Below are 23,202 nucleotides of genomic sequence, written 5' to 3'. Positions count from 1 at the left end.
CCATAGTCTTTCGAGACTGAAGGATGGCTAACTAATTGCTTTATAATCCAAACCTACATGTGTACTTAGAAGTAAGCACCATTGTGTTCAAGAGGATTCATTCTCATTGGACAACTGCATACAGGAGAGCAGCCTTAAATTTTTCATTTAAACCACCCTTCTGGATAACATTAACTATATATGCTTTTATGCTGTGTGAAAATCCAATGAAAAGTAAACACAATAATACAACAGAACATCAAACAAAATCAACACCCTTACTGAGCATGTAAGGACAAATGTTCTCCTGAGCTCCACAAAATTTAAGCAAACTTCTTTCAGATTGTTCACCTCAAATATTTTCAGTTCAGGGCCTAAGACAGGCATGCCAGCCAAAATAAAGTCTGGAAAGGGAGGGTACAAATATGGTAATACAGTTATCAGAAGTACTAATATGCAGCAGATTAGCAGCAGAATCTCAACATAGCAGGATTGGTCTGAAGAAGCAGCTCTCCTTGCACTGTTTTAAAAGACAATAGTACTCATCTAGATAAGTAGAAATTGCTTTATTACTATGAAAACAAAATTAAACCTTGAAAAGAAATCCTCGAACTACTGTGATGATGGACAGGTAGAGAATGGTGCCATTTGTAATAGGCACTATCCAGTACCGGTCCTTAAGTGAGATACTCCCCTACCCCCCCCCCCCCACACACACTTTGGGATTTTTCCTAGGGGCAGTAGAATGAAACCATTCTTATCTGCATAAACAGAACATGACACATTAAAAAAAACATAGCAAGAGAGGAAGAATGACCATGGGCACTGAAGGAAATAACAAAAGTAATACCACGTGCAAGCCTCTGAAATGGCATCAGTCTATCTACAACCAGGTCATGTTGCTCAGTATTTTGTTTGTTGTTGTTATTACAGTTTTATTATTATTTTAATGTTGAATGTCTTGTTCATGTAACAAGAATTTTAAGACTCTGAAAAATCTAATTTGGAAATTCTAAAAAAACCTGACAAAACAAAGAGGAAGACATTCAAGGGAGAGGTTAAGACTTGTAAGCACATTAAATGTCGCAACATTCATGTATCTGCTGGATACCTTAGTGGCTTAGGTATCTAGCTGTGGGTCCAGAGGTTGGGAATTTGATTCCCTATTGACAGAGGCTCGACCTAATGATCCACAGGTCCAGGATCATTATTATTGCATTTGTCTATCTAAGCACAGAAAAGGTAGGTCTGAAAGCACCAAGACAGGTTACAAAGCTACATGCAGGAACAGGGGAAATGGAAGCTTTCTGAACTCTGTTCCAGAAGCCTCTGTTGGCAGTACATGCTTATTCATCAATATCAAGTCTCACTACAACCAAAATTGCATTAACTCTTCTTGGTGGCACCAATTCCTGACTGGTTGGAATAAAATGACTGCCTCCAGCAGTGTCCACTAAAGGCTCTTTGGTCTAACAGAGGCTTTTAAGGAGTAGAAGTGGGCAGAGAGGCAAACCGGCTTGGGGGACATGGGAAAGACTGAAGGAAACTGGACGGGAAAAGGAGATATTGGTGAGCCTACTCCATGGAGATTCCCAAAAAGCATCAGATCAAAGCCTCTTCTATGAGTGGAAGGAAACAGTTCTATACAATTGTTCTGTACTATCTGTATTGTGCTGAATACCATAATGAACACGGTTAGGCTTTCTTTTGGTACTTTTTCAGAGGACATGTTTCCACAGACATTCAGAAATGAGGTGAGTGATCTCAGCAGGGCCAAGGGCTATGCTTCCGATTTGCCAGCAGCCTGAGGGCCACATTTCCAGTTTGCACAGTTCTTTCTTTCCTTCTTTTTAATTTTTTAATGCAGTGATTCTGTGTCATGATGTTTGTTACAATGTTTCCTTGGGTAACGGGAAAATGGGTTTAATTTTTACCCCCAAAATTTATTTATAAAACTGAAAATGCCCCGTTCTACTTTCTAGGGGCCAAAAATAAAAAAAGAGCTGCTGCAGCTCCCGTAGAACATGGAAAAATAGACCTCTAGAAGGCAAAAAGAGAATTTTTCATCAAAAGAGAAAAAATAGGGGATATGTTGGAGCCCTCAAGGATTCTGAGGGGCTGTAAAAATGGTTCTGGGCTGTACCTTGCCAACTCCTTTCTACAAGTATTACTCACAGCAGTGGAAATGCGGAAACTCAAGCAGTAATCTTTGGAAAAATTGTTTTCCGAGAAACTTGTGTTTCTTTCAAATTGCTTTTCAAACTTTACCTGTAGCAAGTCAGCCACTCTGAAACATTATGTAAAACATTTCACAGGTAATGTTACTGTACTGGCCTGTATAATCAGCCTCATATTATGCTTGCTTTGTTTCCCTGTTGAATTTATATTATATCTTTCCCACAAAAATAAGACACAGAGCAGCTAACAATTAAAAAAAAACATGAATTAAAAAAAAAAAAGAAAGAAAGAGAAAGTTTGCATTGACACAATGTCCACCAGAGCTGCAGGGCCAAAGATCAAGAACATATTCCAAGACAATCCAATATAATTTCTGGAAACCTCTTGTAATACTAAAGAAGCAACCATTGAATTATTGCCAGGTTTAATATTTGAAGGCACATGAGATATTTATTCTACGTATCAAAATGTCTCATTCATTTGAAAAAAAATAGTTAGCAACTTCTGTTCATTCTTATTCATTCCAAATCCACCTGTGTACTACAGTGAACAGAGTTAATCCACCTACTATTTCTTCAGATAGTCTGTACCTCTGGGGGCAATAGAAATAGATATTTATACTCTCTCTGTTGTCCCTCCTTGAATACTGTTCTACTACAACAAGGATTTCTGTTAGATAACTAATATTACTATAGTTTGTAACAAGATTTTGTGGTGCTTATTTTTCAAAGCCTGAGTTTATATTTAATCTTTGATTCTCCCAGGTGTAAAAAGCCTACCTTCTGTGAACATTGCATTTTTTGTTCCTTTTGGTGGGTTACAAGAAACAGAAAGAAAAATGGAAAAACGATCAGAAAAGGATACCAGATTCAGAATGTGGCTTCCACTTACCATGGTGACTCATGACTTGCCCAGCAGCCTCTATACTGACATTCTGCAGGTAGTTGTGACAGCGTTCCTTGTGTTCCTCTAAAGAACTGCGTTGCTTGTAACTCCGTCCACAGTAATTACATTTGTGAGGTTTACCCACTGTGGAAAGAACCAAGGCTTATGTTAAGTCATTCTGCCAGCACACTTTCCAATGGCATTCTGATATTATAGAAACAGAGTAGGAAAACATCTACAAGTTATTCCACCCTCTAACCTTTGCTCACTTCCCTTTTCTCTACCTCAGTGCACCATGACATTAGCAGGCTTTCACCCACACCATGATAAGAGCAGCTATGAAATGTTGCAGAACTACGCTGTACACCATGCAGTTGGCTAAAACAAGTTTGTTCCTTTACAATGAAAAAAAATGAGACACAAGTCCCAAGACAAGATACAGATAAAAGCTTCTCTGGGAAGCTCTAGTGGACAGCTGGTTTAACATAGCTATGGGCATGAAGAATTTAAGCATTAAGTAGGTGATCATAGTAAAATATTAGATTCCAAACAGCTCTGCAAAGCCAGATGGAGAGAGGAATGGATGCAGGTCTGTTGATAGGAGCTGAGGGCATCTTATTCTGAGGACACTCCACAGAAGACATCTCAGCTTTACAGAGCAGCAATTCCTAATGTTGGGTACCCAAATGTTCTTGGTCTACAAATTTCAGAAATCTTGGCCAGCACAGCTAGTGGTGAAGGCTTCTGGGAGTTTTAGTCCAAGAACGTATGGGGACTCAGCGTTGGCAACCATTGCTTTAGAGGGATTCTCAATAGGCAAAATCCTCTCCTCCACTTTGTGTCTCCTCTAGTTGGGCTACAATTTCACAAATGCACTAGTCCACATTCCCAGTGCAACCAACATTAAAGAAAGGAACATTAAGTGAGGAAACACAGATGGAACAACCCTCCAAGCTTCTTTTGATTTTTTAAAAATAAAGCACAAATGATATTTCCTCTCTTGCTCATTTTCAAGTGTCATGGAAGGAAGAATGTACATGTCTCCCATCTGGGATAGGTCCACCTCTCACTTTGTACACAGTCCCAACTAACAGAGGTGCCAGTCCTCCAGAATGCACTAAGCATGCCTAAGAATGCCTTTTAGTGTTGAATATACCATCCCCGAACCCCCACCCCCAAGGATAAACAATAGAAGGGAACAATCTTTGATCATCTGATGGATACTCCAATCAAATTTAGCTCTTCAATTTGATTCAGAGGCACACAAAACATTTTTTATCAACTCAAATGTCTTTAATTTCTTTCTACTTGTTTGGGAACAGATCACTAGCTGAATGCAAATTTCATTCAATATCGTGGAAATGCTAGTTTGAAATGCTGTTCAAAGCACAGCAATGAAAGTAAACAACATGGTACCTCCTAACATTTCACCACTGAAACCCTTCAATTATTATTCCGTGTTTGTAATGTCTGTTCTGAAACTATAGATAAGTACCCCATCTTCAGCACCTAGCTAGAAAAGTCTCCTTTCCCTGATACCTCTATTTTCATTTGCCTGACAAGATTTTCTGCTGAAGTGTTATAGTACTATTAAGGTAAGGCTTCCTTTTTATATCTATAATTTAAGAATGTTTAATATGTCATTTAATCTCAGCATAGATACAAAAGAATTGAAATGTCTGGAATTAAAACAATGTGTAGCATTGTGCACTGCCTATCTAAACAGCTGTTAAGGCCAAGAAGATGCAGTGGAAGGTCGTGAATTCATGCTTCTTCTCTTGCCCATTGTCAAGCAATGTTCCCTCTACAGTATTTTTCATTCCTGCTGCACAGAAAACTCACCCCATATGTGTGTAGAGGAGTAGGGCTTCATCTGAAACAGGAAGTAAACAAGCCAGCTGCCGGCTGCCTGTGAGCAGTCCCGATGGAGCTCTGCATGTGTGCGTGCTCCTTAGAAGGAACATTGCTGTCAAGTATCATGGAAGACACTTTTAAAAAAGCATTCCCAAAATCTCAGTAGGGGTCATGTAAAGATAGAGATGTACCAGAGACATATACTAAAAGAACAGTTGGACTGTGTAGGTGTCTGATTTTTATCACAAAATCCAATCTAATTCAGACTGAAAATATTCAGTAACGCATAACTGGAACCAGGACAAGCATTTGTCTGCAGGGGGCGGCCAGTATTTTACCACTGAAAATGAAATGTTGCTAATTGTTTACACAAAAACAGATTAATTAAAAGCTATTCTGTCAGCTTGAATGTTAAATGAATATGCTGAGCATTTCAGCTTTCAACTATACCTTTTAAAAATACCCTTCTTTTAATTCCCGATCTCCATCTGTCTCCTTCATTCCACCCTGCAGGACTAGTGAACACAACCAACTCAAAGGAACTTCTCACTGATCAATCTAGATTAAGATTCTCTGAATTTAAGAAAACTGATATTAAAAAAAACCCGACTTTATGTATTTGCAAACGAGGGACTTAATTGCTTTGCTACCACACACCACACCTACAGAAGTTACAGCTATTAAATAGTTCCTTCCTTCAGTACAACTCTGAACAGGACCCTCATTCTTTGAGTCTCTGTGTCTCATTGGCCAAAATCCTATCAGGTAAGCCTGATGGTTTAACACAACTGGTATAAATCTCAACGATGAACTGCCTCAAGTTAAGGAGTTAGCCTAGGCATTTGCTGTTGTGTGTTGAATGGCATGACACCATACATAACAGCAAATGCCCAGGTGAGCTTCTTAACTTAGGTCACTTTGCCAGGAAGATTTATGCCAATTATATTGCCAGTAGGCATACCTAACCAGACTTTAGCCAATGAGTTAGAATTATACAAAGTCTGATGAATTTACCTTCCACGAAATTCATTTTATTGAATCCATTGAACTCAATGAGATTTAACTTGAGTCATAGCTACTTTTTCCATTAGTTTAATCCAACCTATTGTGTGAATGCCACATAACTTTTGAAACATGATTCAACCTCGTATTTGCTTTCAGGAAATCCTCATTTTTATTGTACAAGAGCATTTCTCAATCTGTGATTGAGCATCACCAGTGAGACCCAGCCTACTTTCAGATTTCTGACCTCCCATCTGAAAATAGTGCTTCAGCCTACCTACTACCACTAGGAGAGGAAAGAATGAGAAGAACCGACAGTGTGAGGTGGCAGATTATAAATTAAGTGTGAACAGAGAATGGGAGAAGAAATGGAAAGATGACTACCAACACTCTGAGAAATGTGGAGGTGTTTGGGAAGCAGAACAAAATACAGCATCCTGTGCTTAGAGTGTCTGGATCAGCAAATTCTGCCTGAAACAGAGAAGCTGGCTAATGATACTTCCAGAGCTAATGACAAGGATCCCACTGGATATTTATGTGCCTGCAGGAACCACTGTGGAAATTGTTGACCCTAACTGATGAGGTTCCAGCTGCATGTGGGTTGCATGTCCAGTTTTGCACTTGATTGTGCACACATCTAGCACCTTGTCAAATAGCCACAAATTAGCAGTAGGAATATTCATGATTCTTTTTGCATGTGCCTAAGCATCCAACAGAATTTTGGTCAATGTCTATAACAAACCAATAGAATTTTGAATTACAGAAGTCCATGCTGCAAGGAAATCACAAGGCAAAGGATTTAACAATTTTCGAAGAGGGATTGGATATCCTATCAGTAAGCGAAGCCTGATAATGCCAAATTCTACCTCCCTCTACAATCATTTGGCAACTCTTCTTCTGTTTCTTGATTGTTGAGACACAATCCTTTCCAGGGCCTTTCTCAAAAGGTCCAGAGGGTAGTAAGTTTAAAAATCAATAATACTAATGCTTATACCATCTGGATATATCCAAATTTACATATTGTGAGTCACCTTGAAAACAGAAATGCGGAAGAGTTGAATAAAGAAATCATTCAAACAAAAGGGATGAACAAACAAGCAAATAAATAAACAAGCACAGCATAGAGACACTCGGCTAAAAGAATTAAGATCAAGTATTAAAACTTAATACAATACTAGCAGAATACTTACTATCTTAATGTATTATTTGATATCATATTAATATTTAATATAAATAAATACGATCAAATCAACTGTTGCTTTTTTCCTTTCCCATTCTGATTGTTTATTAGTTTTATTAGGTGTTTAGTTACTGTATTTTATCACTGGTGGTTTTAATGTTGTTATGTGCCCTGGGATTTCTATGAAGTATGGGATGTAAATAGAACTAAATAAGTACATAAAATAATTGGATCAATATAAAATATCACAATGGATAATATTAGTTTTGACCTCATACTCTTATATTACTCTGCAAAGTGAATGGCCATTGTTTCTAAATCAAATAATTAAGAATACAGGGCTCCAGACTCATATCTAGGTTGCAATCCTGCAATCCAATAAATGTGTTCCAGAGACCAGAGCAAGGGAGGATCTTCCCTTCAGAAGTTTTTGACAACATCCAATGAAGCTCTAGCCCTGGAGGGGAAGTAGGGACATGAGATGTCCCATCCTGGTGTCTTCCAGCTACTGCAGTATTTTTCCATGGCTGCCCTGCTCCAGGTCAAAACTCCAGCCTCAAAGTGAGGCTAAAACGGGTGTACTTTTTAGGTGAAGAGGGAGAGAATCTTTATCCATTTGATCTACAGCTCCCAATCACACCCTTGACATGAACAGAAATATAAATTCACTTCAGAGCATATTTAACTTAGTTCATGTCCACGGCTTGCTTGCTTTTTTGTTTTATGGAAACCTCACCTCTGCTCATGAATTATTGGGGATGGGGAGGGGCCGAAAATGCAGCCCTGTGGCTATTTCTGCCCTGCTGGCAATAGGCCCAATTTAAATATGACCAAGTATTTTTAACCAAGATTCGTTTTCAGCAAATGAAGCTAGGTACATGATTATTTGATTTTATTCACTGTTGATATTACAAAGATCACAATATCAATATCAATATTCAATATCACTGATATTGAAATCAGTATCCAGGCCCGTCAATCTATATTTAAACATTAAAGATTACAATAAATTCCTTGCCCTAAGGCAACCAACTTTTTAGCATTAACAATTATTTTCATCTCAGGATAAGGAGCAGCAAAATGGTACACACAAGTTATAGATGGGAGCAATTATCGTTGTCCCTTTTCAACTGAAAGTAACTCTAATACCACATCCTGAACTGCTCAGTCAGGGTGAGTTTTAATTTAGACATGAAACTCTGACACCGTCTGAGGCTTGCAGGTGCTGCCTTATCATCACTATCTATGTGCTAAGTGCCTATTTACGTATCTATGTTAGCAGCAAAGCTTGGCAAGAGATACGATTTTATTTGTCTGTCAACAGGAATAAATGGATCTTCATTTACTTTGCTTCCTTCTGTATTAGTTACTACTGCCATCTTCAAGATGAAGACAGGGCTTAAATAGAAAACCCCACGACGACACTCAAACACATAATTTTTATATGATTCAGCTCAGTAAGGATACATCAAACCAGTAAATAAAAGATGTTTCTCATTATGCTGTTATTGATTTTGAGTTGTAATTCAGAATCTATTACAGAAGAGGAATTTCTGTGGCACTATTTTACTTAATAGAAATTTCTTTTCGCAGGGGGTAATTCCACCTTTCGTCATTATGGAAGACAATATGAAAGTACACATTGAACTATTGGACTCAAAGAATAACACGAATTAATTAACAATTAGACCAATTTGAGTCGATATTTAACATAAAATCTGGATTTCATGTGGCACACCCTTTTTTATCTCAAATTTAACCAAATCTTTTCTACCTAAATTGCTGCCACTCCTAAAAAAACATGAAATGGAGTGGACAAAAAACAACACTATCCTTGTGTTCAAGTTGCCACTAGGATTACTTTCTTCTCCTCCTCCCCCTGCAATCCCCAGTGCCATATACGGTATCTCTGTGACATATGATTTTTACATTTCACACACTTCCTGTTTTCTAACATACCCTTTAAGCACCTAAGGTGCACACCTAATAACATGTAACTTATTGCCATTTAGGACCTTCAGTTGAAATACCAACAGGAGAAACATGTGACAGGAAAATTACTGTATCATGTCAAGTGATTACTACTTTGTTATATCAGATACAAATTACAATAATTTTTTCATGACAAAAGTATGTTTAATTGACAAGATAGGATTTCATTCTGGACTTCTCACTGTGGGAAGGCACTAACAAGTGTGGACCTTACAAAACAGCAGACCAAGTAACTAAGACATGGACAGGGTTCATTTGGAAATGGGCAGGAACAGTAGCAACTGTAGCAAGATTGAAGCTAGACTGCTCATTGTAGCTAAATATAATGATATCCTAAGACTGGGGTCCCCAAACCCAGGTCCGTGCCCATGACACAACCAGACTGTGGAGGCAGATCTCCCACCCACCCCCTGCATGCACTCCCCCACGCAACCTACCCTTATGCACAGGCCGCCCCCGCACACGTTGGTGCCCCGCCCACCCACGAGTGCACCTCACTCATCCGCACATGGGTGTGAGCGTGACCTGCCCATCCACAAGTACACCCCGCCCATCTGCCCAAGCACCCCCACCCATTCGCACATGCACGCAGGCGCACCCCACCCATCCGCGAGCATGGAGGTTTCCCTCCCGTGCATGGACTCTGCCCCCCCCCAACCAGTCTGTAGTTCAGAAAAGGTTGAGGACCACTGTCCTAAGACATCTGGACTTAATTCCTGGTGACAAGGTATACAGCTCTAACTAAGTAATTTGTTTTCTTTCTGTCCAAAGTTCTTATTTTACAGTTCACATGCAAGTGGTGAGGGGAAAACTACACAGGTTGATGAAATTCCTCCTGTGACTGTGCATGATAAGTGACTCTTAATACTCAAAAGATCCATCTCACTGAAAAATCTCCACTTGACCTGGCCACAAAGCACAAACAACATGTTTAGAGCATGGCAATGGCTTGGAGTAAGTGCTTGGAGTAAGCGCATGGCAATCTTTTGCCCACAGTGGATGCTTCTCACTACTCTCTTTACAAGACATTCATATGAATGACAGGGAGAACTTTCTTCAGTTCTTGTTCCCATAAGAAAGTGGTCCCAACCTTGGGTGCTCAGAAGTTCTTGGACTACAACTCCCAGAAATCCTAACCAGCACAGCTAGTGGCGATGGCTTTTGGGAGTTTGGGCTCAAGAATATCTGGGGACCCACAGTTGGGAACCACTGCCACAAGGAATTTCTTCCATATAACCTTTCTCTATGGTGTACACCAGTGTTTCATAAAATGTGTTCCATGCTGCTTAGGGGTGCTGTGAAACCTGGCCAGAGGTGCCACATAATCCTTAGAATTGACTGGACTTTCCTTTCTTTTCCGCAACGCCTTTGCTCACTGAAGGAAGACATGGGGCCTGATCCATGTCTGCACCCCAGTACCCTGGAAATGCTCACCTATCTGCCCCTGCTGCCTTTTGGTCCCAGGCGCAGCCCTTTGGGTGCCCAGCTAGCAGGAGAGCTGCCTCCAGGTCTGGGCCACTCCTGCCCCATGTATGCCCTTTGCCAAGGACTCCACCTCTGCAGCCAGAGTTGTAGTTGCAGCATGCGTCCCTGCTTCTCCAGGAACCACATCAGTGCCCAGTCCAGGTCCCATGGATCCCTTTGCCTCAGCACCTGTGGGAGATTAGAGGAGTTTCCTGCCCAGGCAGAGGAGGGGAGGGGTGCTCCGGGAGTGTGCGCAGTGTGTGTGTGTGTGAGATCCTGCCCCTCCCAACCAGTGTGAAAGCCCGGGTCCCATCAATTCCTTTGACTCAGTGCCCGTGGGGCATTATAAGAGCTTGCTGCCCAGGCAGAGAAAGGGAGGGGAGGGCTCCCTTGGCAGTGGGCACATTGGGTTGAGATCCCACCCCTCCTAGCTGGCGCAAACATTTGCTAGGAAGTGATGGAAAGGAGGGTCCCCCACAGGCCCCCTTCTTCCCCCACCTGTAGTCCAAATGGCATACCAGCCATCCCATGCTCTCACCCTTTGAGGAGAAGTCTCTGCCAAGGCTGAGTAAGAGGGGGCAAGTGCTCCCATGGGCCTGGGAGGGGTTCCTACAGGGGAGGGGACCCCATCCTCTCAGTTGAGGGGGGCAGGTCAGGTCAGGAGAGCTGCCTGGGACCCCTGGCCCTGCCTTCCCCTTGGCCTCAGTTTCCCTTGATGCCCATCTGTATTCTTCCCTCTCCCTTCCCTTCCCTTCTTCCTCCTCCTCTTTCCTTCCTTCTTCAGTTCCAAACCTTGGGTTCCCAAACATCAGTGGAACTTAGGCTGTACTTCCCCCCTTCCTTCTCCCCTGCTTCACTCAAAGTATCATATTGGGGGAGCCACAGCAGTAAGTTCAGGGAACCGTGAGTTGAGAAAGTTTGGGAAACACTGGTGTACACACATGTCAGTATATGCAAGATGTTCTCCACTCTTGTGCAATTATGGAAGAGTTGATGAGAAAAATAAATATCACCATCTTGAATTATTCTTAGAGACTATGTATATATCAGTCGAATGACATGCATTTTTTTTATTGCAGAGCAATTTCTAAAGTTTGTACCCAATTCTGCAGTGTCCTTTTGCATCCTGACACTATTTTCAATACTTTTTCAACAAAGAAATAAAGCAATGGGCACTAGTCTTACTACTCTGACATTTTGTGTTAATCAAGGTCACTTGGACCAAACTTTTCAGAGCTCCAGGTTACTATGATCATGCCAAACCCTGCAGTTTCTACTTGGTAAAAATGAGCTTCAAACCCATGATTGTGCTTCCCTTTTCTTGATCCTTTCACAGTGGCTCTGCCCAGAAATGAGAGATTATTAACAAAGTTCAGAAAGATTTACTTTTGGACTGTAGCTCCCAGAATCCTGCAGCCATGTTTGGCTAGAGGATTGCGGGAACCGGCATTTTGACTCTGTGTTTTCTGTATTATAGCAGTGTAGATTGCAACTAACTCTGTGAGCTTTTGTTGATCAAAACCCATGTCTTTTTCAAGTAGCAGAAAAAATGGATACTTGGATAACAACTGATCTCAAAATTGCTGCTATCGCTGGCTGTAGTCTCCTGTTCTTTTTCAGAACTGTTAACTTCCTCAGACCTAGCAATGGAAACAAGCAAGATGAACGACAGTGTTCTTCTCCTAGCCTACAAGGTTGGCAAGGAGTGTCTTGATGCTCTTCACAGGCTGCTTTTGTCGGTAAGAACAATATTTTTTTCTAAAAATGCAATTTTTTTGCACAAAATTATATATTTTTCCACAAAAGCATGAAATTGGTGCAATTTGCACAACTGTCAGAATTGTGCAAATTATTCATAGCACTACTTTGTTTGTTTATTTATTTATTTTTTGCTTCTGGTCCTTGGTGATGCATCTTTAGTGCTTGGTGACTTGTACTTAAATACAGTTTTGCACTCCATGCTCCTCTGAAGCACGGGGCAGTCTTTGAGAAGGGGGAGCATGATAGCTAGAGTTCAGAAGTACCAGAAAAGCCCCAATGGAGCAATAAAATTCCCACTCATGTTTTTTTTTTAATCCAGTGCATTTTACCTCTGCAGTTTTCCTAAGTGTTTAGGTAATAAGTTATCTCAGAACACTTTCTGGACAGAACTATATACATGACAGTTTATGAAAGAAAATTAGTGTACCCCCAGCGATGTGTATCTTCTCTTATTTTATTCTCAAAGATGAGAAAAAGAAATGGATGACTTTTCTACCCACTGGATATGATTTAAAAGAATTGTGTGCATTGTTTAAACATTCTTGGGCTTCTTGGGTGGAAAAGTCACAGAAATGAGTTTTGCACAAAAACCTGGTATTTTGTGCAAAATACATGTGTGTTTGCCCAAAATGCTAGCTATCTTGATAATGCTGCTGCTGACGAAGGAAGGAAGGAAGGAAGGAAGGAAGGAAGGAAGGAAGGGAGGGAGGGAGGGAGGGAGGGAGGGAGGGAAGGAAGGAGACCCTGGTATTTTAACTCTTCTACAAAATTGAAATATCTCACAGCAGTGAACTCAATATTGAGACTGAGTATAAAAGAGAGATGATATTGGGGGTTAGGGGAAATTATCTGGTTAAACCAATAGAGGAATGTGCCTATGTACCTCCAAAATGAGAGAGAGCACATTCCTGAAGGAAAGGCAATCTTAAAATGCGCACATATTCACCCTATAAGCTAAAACATTGTTCATATATCTTAAGCAAAGCAGGGTTTAGCTCAATGTGACATAAAGTAGAAAATTCCTACAAAAGTGGTAGACAGAGCCTTTAAAATGCCTCCAGGGACGGGGGAAGCATTTATTGGTTTAGTGAAGAACCTCTGCTTGTTTGGCAGTATGCTTATGTTCAAGAGTATAAAATGCAGCAATTCCTGTTAGGCATATTGCCCTTCCGAATTCCTCTGGAGAATTTCCTGCCATCCCTTAAAAGATTATAGCTTTGCCTGGGCTGCTTCTGTGGATTTATCTGTATTGTTTCTTTAATTATATCTAGTTGTGATATCCAAGGACTGAAGGAATTCAAACAGTAAAGCCACACAAAACAACAACATGCAGGTAGGATGAAAACCAGACCAAAGGACAAACAACACCCTTAAACTAAAGGATGAGATAGAAAAGGTTAAGGCAATGACAGCCAAATCAAGCATTTACTTATTACTGTAGTTAAAGTAGCACTGGAGGGTTTTGCCATAACTGTAGTCAGTCAATATCACATCCCAACTACTGGCCAGCTTTTAGATTGATGCCATAAATATGAGTTGAACTGTATTTGTTTTGGCCTTCTAAGTAAGCAAATGCATGTGAAAGTGGTCTTTGCATGAGTGAACTGATATTCCCAAACGCCCCCACTCCTCAACATACACACAGGTTGGCTGGGCATAATTAGCTGACTCTAAATAAGGCCAGTGAGCACGTAAGGATGAAGGAAAATGAGCAAACAAGGAAGGCACCAAATCTAACTCATACATTTGCTCCTCCTCCTCACATAAGCTATATGCCAAGGCCCCTTAAACAGTAAGCAATCACTGCTGGCAGATTTTTAAATGCATCTTCACTTAATATATTTGGCCAAAAACTTTAGCCAAGAACATTAACAAGAGAAATCTGAGCAGGGCTGTAGTTGGTACATTTAGTCAGATAGCAATACCCCAGTGCTCTGGAATGGCCCCTCCCTCCGTAAGGTACTGTATCCTCTACTCACAGAGATAATCATTCTCTCAGTCAAATGCCTGCTTCACTGCTACTGTTCTATCTATCTATCTATCTATCTATCTATCTATCTATCTATCTATCTATCTATCTATCTATCTATCTATCTATCTATCTATCTATCTATCTATCTATCTATCTGTCTGTCTGTCTGTCTGTCTGTCTGTCTGTCTGTCTGTCTGTCTGTCTGTCTGTCTGTCTGTCTGTCTGTCTGTCTGTCTACCCACCTACCCACCCACCTACCCACCTAGCCATTTATTTATGAATTGACTTGATTTTGATCTGACATCCAGGTTTCTTTCCTTTTTGGGAATTCTGGTTTATTAATGTTAATTGGTTCTCTTTATTTATGTCCTGTGGGCAGGATTGGGTAGTTGTGTTTTAACCTTTGTTAGCCACCCAGAGTAGTGCTTGGGCACTAAATGGGCAGGATGTAAATGTAATAAATAAATAAATTTAAAATAAGTTTATAAAGCTTATATACCTCCCTGCTTAGTGAGATCAGTACTTGGGACAGTTTACATGTCAAAAAGCCAAACACCCGATGACACCTGAAATGTAAATAGAATCCAAAGAAAATTACAATAAACCAATTAACTACATAAACCAAATAAGTACAACATAACAAAATATAACAAAACGTAACAAAACATAATAAACTACAGGTCACCAGTCCAACTATGGCAGTATATTGCTGAAGACCTCCCTAAACAAGTTGGTCTGAACCAGTCTTCTACAAGTTGGTAGGGAGAAAGCCTCCCTCACTTCCAAAGAAAGTGTAGGGGGCGCCGCCACTGAAAACTGTTGGGTCTGTACTTACTTCAGACCAGGAACCCTTGGGAGGCAGAATCAATAGAGATGGGCAAGAGGAGCAACCCCGTGGTATTGCACGGAAGGGAACCCAGGCAGGAAAAGGAAGCCTCCCAGAACCTAGAGACAGCCCTTGAGCCACAAAGCGCTAGTGTTACTTGTATGCGTAATTCCGTATACTCCCTTTAGCAGCAAACCTCAGAAGACGCATAGGCCAGCCTATAGTATGTGCAGGTGCTCCAAATCACATCACTTCTTTCCCTTATGTCAGTGCAAGTGGCTGTCTTACCATCAAGGAAAGAGTTGGCAATTCATCAAGGGCTTGAGGGCCCTTGATGAATTGCCAATGTAATGTAAATCTTCATTTATCTGAGGCAGCCTGCCAAACTGTTTGCTTGAACTTACTGAATATTTTTTTTCCTTGAGAGTATAGAAGCATCTTCTTTAGTCTATCCATATGCTATGAGAAAGCACTAAATATGGAAAGCAAAGTTGTGAAGGATGGATGTTACTGAACACACCCGGGAAAGCTATAATTATAAAGGCTGGTTGTGTGAAAGGCAATGGGAGCATTAATTTCTTTTTTTCAAAAATAAATATGTTACTTACATGTTGCTGTCATCCTGTGGTACCTAAGCAATGAGGCCACATGAACGATGCAACAGTTACAACACAAAAGGAGTGAAGTTACCCCTCAATACATTGCAGACGAAGTATAACTTTACTGTAACAATGAATTAATTCCAAGTTAATAATTATATGTTAACTATTCAAATTATGCCATTGGCACTAATGAAGAGTTGCTAAAAGTGTGATTGTACCACTGGGTGGGGCAATATCTCATGCGTTCTGGGAAGGACCAGTTAGCCTTTCCTCTTGACTTGCTTCCCCCAAATTCTCCCTACATAATTAGCAACCATTAAAGCACCTTTTTACAGCATGGGGAGATTTTAAAGCCTAAAGATAGCACACTGACTCTAATACTTTAGCTGTCCTAAAAAGGTGTGTGTGTGTGTGTGTGCGCGTGCGTGCGTGTGTGTGTGTGTGTGTGTGTGTGTGTGTGTGTGTCAGACCAGTAGCATAAATTCATGGGACACTCAGGAAAAATAAATAATAAATTAGACTTTTGGATTGCAAGTGTATTTGGAGTTTTTACAGGACATGAAGTAGGTGGTGCCTGAGAACCCTAACAACTGACACAATGGATTGGTGGGGAAAACAGGACAAAGACACAGCAATACCATCCATACAATTGGAATCCCATTGAAATTCATACTGAGTAGAGACTCACTCGTACCAAAATGAGATTTATTTTATAGTTCTCTTTAATGTCATCCTCTAGTTCTAATCACTTTGCTCGACGTCATTCTACACCAAATTATGCAGGGGTGAAGTCCGTCCTGATCTGAAGGTAGGTCCACAATACGAGAGAGAAGAGCCCTGCTTTGAAATGCTTTCCCCAAGCAGGTCCACTTGACACCAAACATGTTGTCTTCTACTCACCAGTTGAGAGCATTTTTTAAAAAAATTACCAAAAGTCTTCTGATCAAAAATCTGCTTTATGCAGCTACAAATCACATGTTTTAAACTGAAGTTGCCCTAATGTTCTTTGCTTATCTTTATTATTCCTCATGTTATTTGCTTTTTAAACCTGTCAACTACTCCTCAATGACTGATGAGTGGGATAAGATAAAGTATACCGGCCAGCATCTTAATGCTGGTCAACTTAGAAATAGAAACACTAAATAAATTAATGTGCAGAATACAGTTTGTCACCATGTAACATAAATTCACACAAGCATTACCTTGCCTGGTGTTGGGCCCAGACAACACGGACTACACAAATGAACTGCATAATCGGTAGCACAGTTCCTGTTGTGATTGACTGAATAATGCACCACCAAAAGTGCTTTGTGGACAACACATTCATCTTGCTGCGATTGTAGCTACCATAGGTGTAATCTTAAATTATGTCCACATAGATATGCAATAGGATTTCAGCCAATGAGTCAGCTCTCATATAAATCTCATTAAGTAAATATTAGAGATGGGCATGAAGCACTTTGTGCTGGGTCATCATAGATCATCAATGCAGTTCCTTCCTCCACAGCTCCCTCACTCACCAGTTGGCACACACTGCTCATTCTCTTCCTGTCCTGGCAGGAGCATGGACTTTCCTCCTCCAGCAGCTGCCCACTCATAGGCAGCACTGCAGGAATCCCTGCCCCGCCTCCTTGTCTGAATGGGCGGCTGCTGGAGGAGGTGCAGAAGAGAAGTCTTGCCAGGACTGGAAGATCATGCAACAGGGAAGGAACGAGCCACACAATACTGGCTGGTGAGTGGGGGAGCTGGTGAGATGTGTGGGAGAAAGGAACGTATAGCACCTGTGGTGGTACACCGACAACTTAAGACAACCTGGTACAAAGTGTTTCGTGCCCATCTCTAGTTGTCTACTCTAGATAGGATTAAGAACATGATTGGAAAAAACTGGCCTGAAGCCTACAGTATATTTTTGATGGTGTAACACTAGTGGCAAACTTTCAGAAGCAAACAATCTAGAATTAAAAAAAAAATCAAAGTAGGCATTTTCTATCACTCACAAAAATTATCTGTGGTGGGAAATGTCTATGCCAATTATAACTTAGGGAAATTCATTTCTGGAAGTTATGCCACTGACATGCTTCTGCTGGAGGTTATGCTGGTTCTGACAGTTGTTTAATATAGAGAATAAATACAGTGTAAATGGATAGTAGTTTGCCTTATTAAATCCACAGGGCTTTTGCAATGCATGTAATGAAATGCGCAGCTTTACAGTGTGCACTACATATGCCCACAAGCGCTACCTGACATATTATTTGGATAATCTGTTCCTAGCATCTATGAAATCCAGAACCAATGCTTGGCAAGAAGGAACAGGTTTGTGGGCAAGCAGGTTTTTCTGACTCACCTGCACGGATCAATTGGAAAAAAAAAAATGAAAAGCTAGAGGGTGGAGATTACATACAGACAAGGGGGAAAAAGTCACAGGATAAAGAGTGAGTAATGAAGCTGGCATGGAGCCTTGCTACACCACTGCCAAGTTCTGAGCATGCCAGTTGTACAGGCTTGGTTCATTAAGAGAAAGGGAATAGGAGGAACTAATTGGAAAGCTACAAAACTCTGTATGCAGTTTGTTTAGATAGATCTCCTGAACAGGGGAACAATAAACAGAGTTAGATGTACTTTGAACAATATGACTGGCTAAACCAGAATATTATCTAACACCCAAATCTAGATACCACTTGGCAGGCATCTCAAGCAAATGATGTTGGGGGCAGTAGTGGCTGCCTCCTGACTGTTCCTCCAGGAGCATCTGGTTGTTCCCTTTCACTGAGCTATACATGTCACCTCTTATCCTGGGGTCTATAAATGACCTTGTGCCTCAATTGTGGTCAAGCACACCATCTGATTTTCAGTATTAAAGCAACGTTCAATGGTGGACCTAGTCAGCTTTATTCAAGAAACAGGAAAAGGTGACATCTTGTCCTTTCCTTCAAGCAGCAATAACAAAACAAAAAACGCTGTCCCAGTCCTTGCTGGATGCCATATAGAATTTTTTTTTTACATTTTCCCTGCCATCTGACAAATGAAAACATTAGGATTGGTTGCCTTCTTTCCTAGCTCAAAGGTCAACTGCTAATCACACCTTGAGTAGGATCACAGAATCACAGAATTTACACAAATCTACCATTCAGTAGTTGAATCAATGGGTCTATTCTAGTTAGGAGTGGCATGAGATTTAAACCTTAATATCCTCCTAATAAGCGATGTCACCACGAGGTATATTGTTTGCTGTTGTTTGCAACTCAGTTGCATTGTTGGCCATTGTGACTTCTGGTAAAAGACTGTTTCAGTGTGTAAAGTGCTGCTAGTGTTTTAACTCTTTTAAATACTTTAGGAGTTCAATTTCATCATATGGGACAATTCCTGCTCATATAAGACAGAACTTGGAAAAGGTGTTTTTGGAGTTCTGCAAATCCCCCAGTCAACTAGCATAGTTTTTAAAGATACTAACCCCTGCAAGCAATGTTCTGCAATCAACTTCCATGAAGACTTCCCTGTACTTTCTTAAAATAATAATATAATAGGAATAATCTTAAAACGCAGAGCTAGACGGGACCCTATAGATAACCAAGTCTAGCCTCTCTCAGGGAGGAACAGTAGAGAACTGAATTCCCAACCTCTGGCACTGCAAAGAGATACCTAGACCACTGAGCTATCTAGCAGAACCCACCTCTATGATTAGAAGAAGACCAAGCCTCTGGTAGAAGAAGACAAATATCAAACAGATGAAGAGTACATCTGTCAAAGGAGAAGCAGGTGAACAGATACACATTCGAGTGTACAAAATATAAGTATATACCTAATTCTCCAGTGCAGTCCCTTCCAAGAAACAGTTCACATTGTTTATCCGTCACTAGCTTCAGAAATTAGTTCTCTCAGCTAAAAGCATGATTGACTGAACTACTGTCATATAATTAGCATGCATGTTTTAAAAGATCCCTTTTATTTTGATATCTAAGGAAATATAAGACAGCTTGTCTGGAGAAAGATGGGTATTTATTTTTAGTCTGTATCCCTGCCAGAGAATTGCACAAGAGGGAACAATGTAGCCAAAGCTCCTTAAATCCAGTCCTTTGTATCTTGATTGGACTCCTCACATTACTTGGAAAAAAAACCCTATTCCTAATGCACTGCTGTCTGGTAGGATTTTGCTGTGCAGCTGTATATGACACTGGCATTATTAAAGAGTGACACATTTGTCTAGGGGTTGTTGTTTTTTCCAATAGTAAGCAAAGCTTTCTTAGGTAGACAAGAAACCTCAATGCTATTCGATATTGACAGACATCTGACCGTTGTAATCACTGTGAATGAAAGGCTATGATTTTAAACAAAGTCTGTTTGCTCAAGATGGCAAAACCCTTTACAGCTGGAGGGAGGGACAGAAACTGGATCCAGATATGAAGGTTAATTTTGTCTAGGAGTGCATCTATATTATATGGTTACAGCAGCTCTAAGAAAGCACCTTTCAGCTCTCCTGAGAAAATTCTAGGTACTTTACCAACTACAAATCCCAGGATTCTGTGTGATGTACCCATGACAGTTAAAGCAGTATCAACCTGGCATAACTCTGTAATGTCTATGCTCCAAGAGAGACAAAGAACTGTGAGTTGTAGTTGGAGATAGTTGAATGTGAGGCACAAATTGCAACAGATTGAAACAGCTGAAATCTTTGGGAAACATGCAGAATTAACAGCTCTGCTACCTCAGAGGTTTACTATAATCGGCTGGCAGACTGAGAGTAAAGGCAGGTAGGACAAAGGGGCCCACATTTCTTGTGTTCTCTCTCCCAAGCAAACTAAACCTCCTACTGTGCTATCTGCAAAACATCTCACCAGTTGATGAGGTAGGAAACTTAAGACTGTTGTGAGAATGTGCATGTGGTGCAACTCTGTAGTTTCTCAAAGACAACAAAAGATGTCCTTCAAAAAACACCCCCCCACACAATTTTTCATAAGGATTCCTTATCCTTTCCATAGAATATAAAAGGGAAAGCTGAAAGTTTGTTCTCTCTAAGCTATTTCCCCCACACATCTGACTAAGATCTGCAGAATACATCAACCTTCAGGTCACAATGAAAAAAAACCAACGCTCAACATAGATGAGGTACCCTGCCTACAGGCTGGTATGTGAGCTCTTCGTATTGTGCCGCAGGGTGACATATTTGCCTGTGAGTTCCTTAAGTTCATATCTCTCCGAACACTGAAGAGGACTTGCTCTCCTAGATCAGATGTTTTCAAGTTTTCTGTGAGGAAAGGCCTCGAGTCTATCCAAATCTTCCTCTTGCACAGAAGACAGTGATTATTCTTTGCCCCTGATCAACCCACTTTAAAACCCGTCAGGTTGTACTCATGCTGACAGTTACTAATCTCAGTGTGCCTTAATTCCCTCTTGGTTCTCACTAAGAATCAGGAGAGTTAACTTTTCACGTAATTACAATAGGATGAAGTCGCCTAGTGACCAGTGCAGACTTGAGTTCTTATTTTTCACATTGTAAGAGCTGCTTGGCACCATTTGTGTTCTGCTGCTTCTAATTATTTGTTTTATTGTGTTTTCACTTAGGTAGGTAGGTAGGTAGGTAGGTAGGTAGGTAGGTAGGTAGGTAGGTAGGTAGGTAGGTAGGTAGGTAGGTAGGTAGGTAGGTAGGTAGGTAGGTAGGTAGGTAGGTAGGAAGGAAGGAAGGAAGGAAGGAAGGAAGGAAGGAAGGAAGGAAGGAAGCTGCTGTAGGGATGAGTCTTGTGGTCCTGAAACGTCCAGCTTCACTGACCAACAAAGTTTGTCATAATAAACTAAGGAAATTAGTCTTCACTATGTCCTCAAAGAAACACCAGAAGTTATTGTCTGATCACAGCAAAATTGTCTACCTAAGGTGCCTTTGTGTACTAGCACAGTGGTTCTTAACCTTTGTTACTCGGATGCTTTTGAACTGCAACTCCCAGAAACCCCAGTCAGGACAGCTGGTAGTAAAGGCTTCTGGGAGTTGCAGTCCAAAACTCCTGAGTAACCCAAGGTTAAGAACCAGTGTACTAGCAGAAACAAAACTATTCACAAACAAATTTGTCACACCTTCATAATGCCAGCGTCATATACAACTGCACAGGAAAATCCTACCAAGCAGTGGTCTGGTAGAATTAGCTTCCCAGTAATGTAAAGATTGCAATCAAGATATAAAGGACTGGATTTAAGGAACTATGGCTGCATTTTCCCTCTTGTGCAATTCTCTGGCCGGGGTACATACTAAAAATAAATATCCATCTTTCTCCAGACGAGGTTTCTTATGCTTCCTTAAATATTAAAATAAAGGGTATTGTTCTAAACATTCATGCTAATTACATGACAGTAGTTCAATCAGTCATGCTTTTAGTCTAGAGAACTAATTTCTGAAGTTATCACTGGATAAACCATATGAATGATTTCCTGAAAGGGATGTGCACTGGAGAATTAGGTACACTGCTACTATTTGTACACCTGAATGTGTATCTAAGAGTTGGTGACTCGGTGGTAGAGGGTATACTAGAAAGACTGAGATTACAGGACACTTGAAGAATTCATGAACTCTGATGGGAACTGAACTGATCGGCACCCAGAACTGGAACATGTTATCATTTTTCTAGTTCAACTCCCATACATTTCAACCACTGAGAGTTGTGATTTCAAAAAGTAACAAAATGCACCCATATGGATTTTCACATACTTATTTTGGAATAAAGATTGTTCAGAAATGCAGTGCTCTTAATAACATTTTATATTTGCCAACTTAAAATTTGCATATTTTCCATACCCCCACAAAAACTGCAGATCAAAACAGAAATGGAACAGAATGGACTTACAAATCAACTTACCCCACCTGCTTGACACAGGGAACTATCCAACTCTTATAAAGATCCCCTGTGGCATTTGGCACAGAGGGACACTTGGCCAACTTGAGCAGCATGCACAAAAGACAAGGAACTTGAACAAAAGTTTACACTATTGTCTCAGTGTGTAAAAAGAGTTGAAGATGTTTTTTCCATCATCATTTTCCCACTGCACAGAGCCCTAACTGATCAGATAAAGGAAGAAAAAGTCCAGTACAAGCCCTCTCTAAAGTACCCTTGTCCATTTTCTCTTTCCTAGAAAATGGAGAAATCACACTGAAGTAACTTCAAGGAAGATGATCTTCCTCTAAGACTGTTAAAAATACTACTGTTGCTACACTTCCAAAATACTGTGGGAATCAGAGGCTGGCTATGAAAAGGCACCTCTACAGAACTATTAGATTATATTTGTTTTCTTTCAGTCAAAAACCACCTCAATGACATACTTTGTTTAGGACCTCTTTAGGAAGGCTGCCATCTTTTTTTGCCATTTTACCATTTTCCTTCACCTATTTTTATATTTTCAGTTTTAATATGTCACCACCCACAACGACTGTCATACGACCATCTAGCACGAGAACTGCAGTCTGGCCTTTATTTAAGAAGATATAAATCTCTTCCTCTCTGACACACATAGATCAGAGGAGCACTGT

At 40.5% G+C, this 23,202-nt stretch overlaps 2 protein-coding genes across 7 annotated transcripts in view; one reads left to right on the top strand and one right to left on the bottom strand.

The window, feature by feature from the left end:
- IKZF2 (IKAROS family zinc finger 2) overlaps positions 1 to 23,202 on the bottom strand; it is a 141,351-nt gene that overhangs the window by 28,919 nt on the left and 89,230 nt on the right. For all 6 annotated transcript variants that reach the window (XM_020780666.3, XM_078379150.1, XM_020780668.3 and 3 more), the window contains exon 6: positions 3,049 to 3,186. In XM_020780666.3, the coding sequence (XP_020636325.2) occupies positions 3,049 to 3,186 (138 nt within the window). The remainder of the gene's footprint in view (positions 1 to 3,048; positions 3,187 to 23,202) is intronic.
- LOC144586116 (uncharacterized) overlaps positions 9,538 to 23,202 on the top strand; it is a 63,468-nt gene continuing 49,803 nt past the window's right edge. Inside the window, exon 1 of the mRNA XM_078383842.1 lies at positions 9,538 to 21,713. The gene's annotated coding sequence lies outside the window, so the exon portion shown is untranslated. The remainder of the gene's footprint in view (positions 21,714 to 23,202) is intronic.

Source organism: Pogona vitticeps, chromosome 1 (assembly GCF_051106095.1).
Source record: "Pogona vitticeps strain Pit_001003342236 chromosome 1, PviZW2.1, whole genome shotgun sequence".
NCBI lineage: Eukaryota > Metazoa > Chordata > Lepidosauria > Squamata > Agamidae > Pogona > Pogona vitticeps.
The sequence above is the reverse complement of the archived record's forward strand: the minus strand, read 5'-3'. Positions and strand labels throughout refer to the sequence as shown.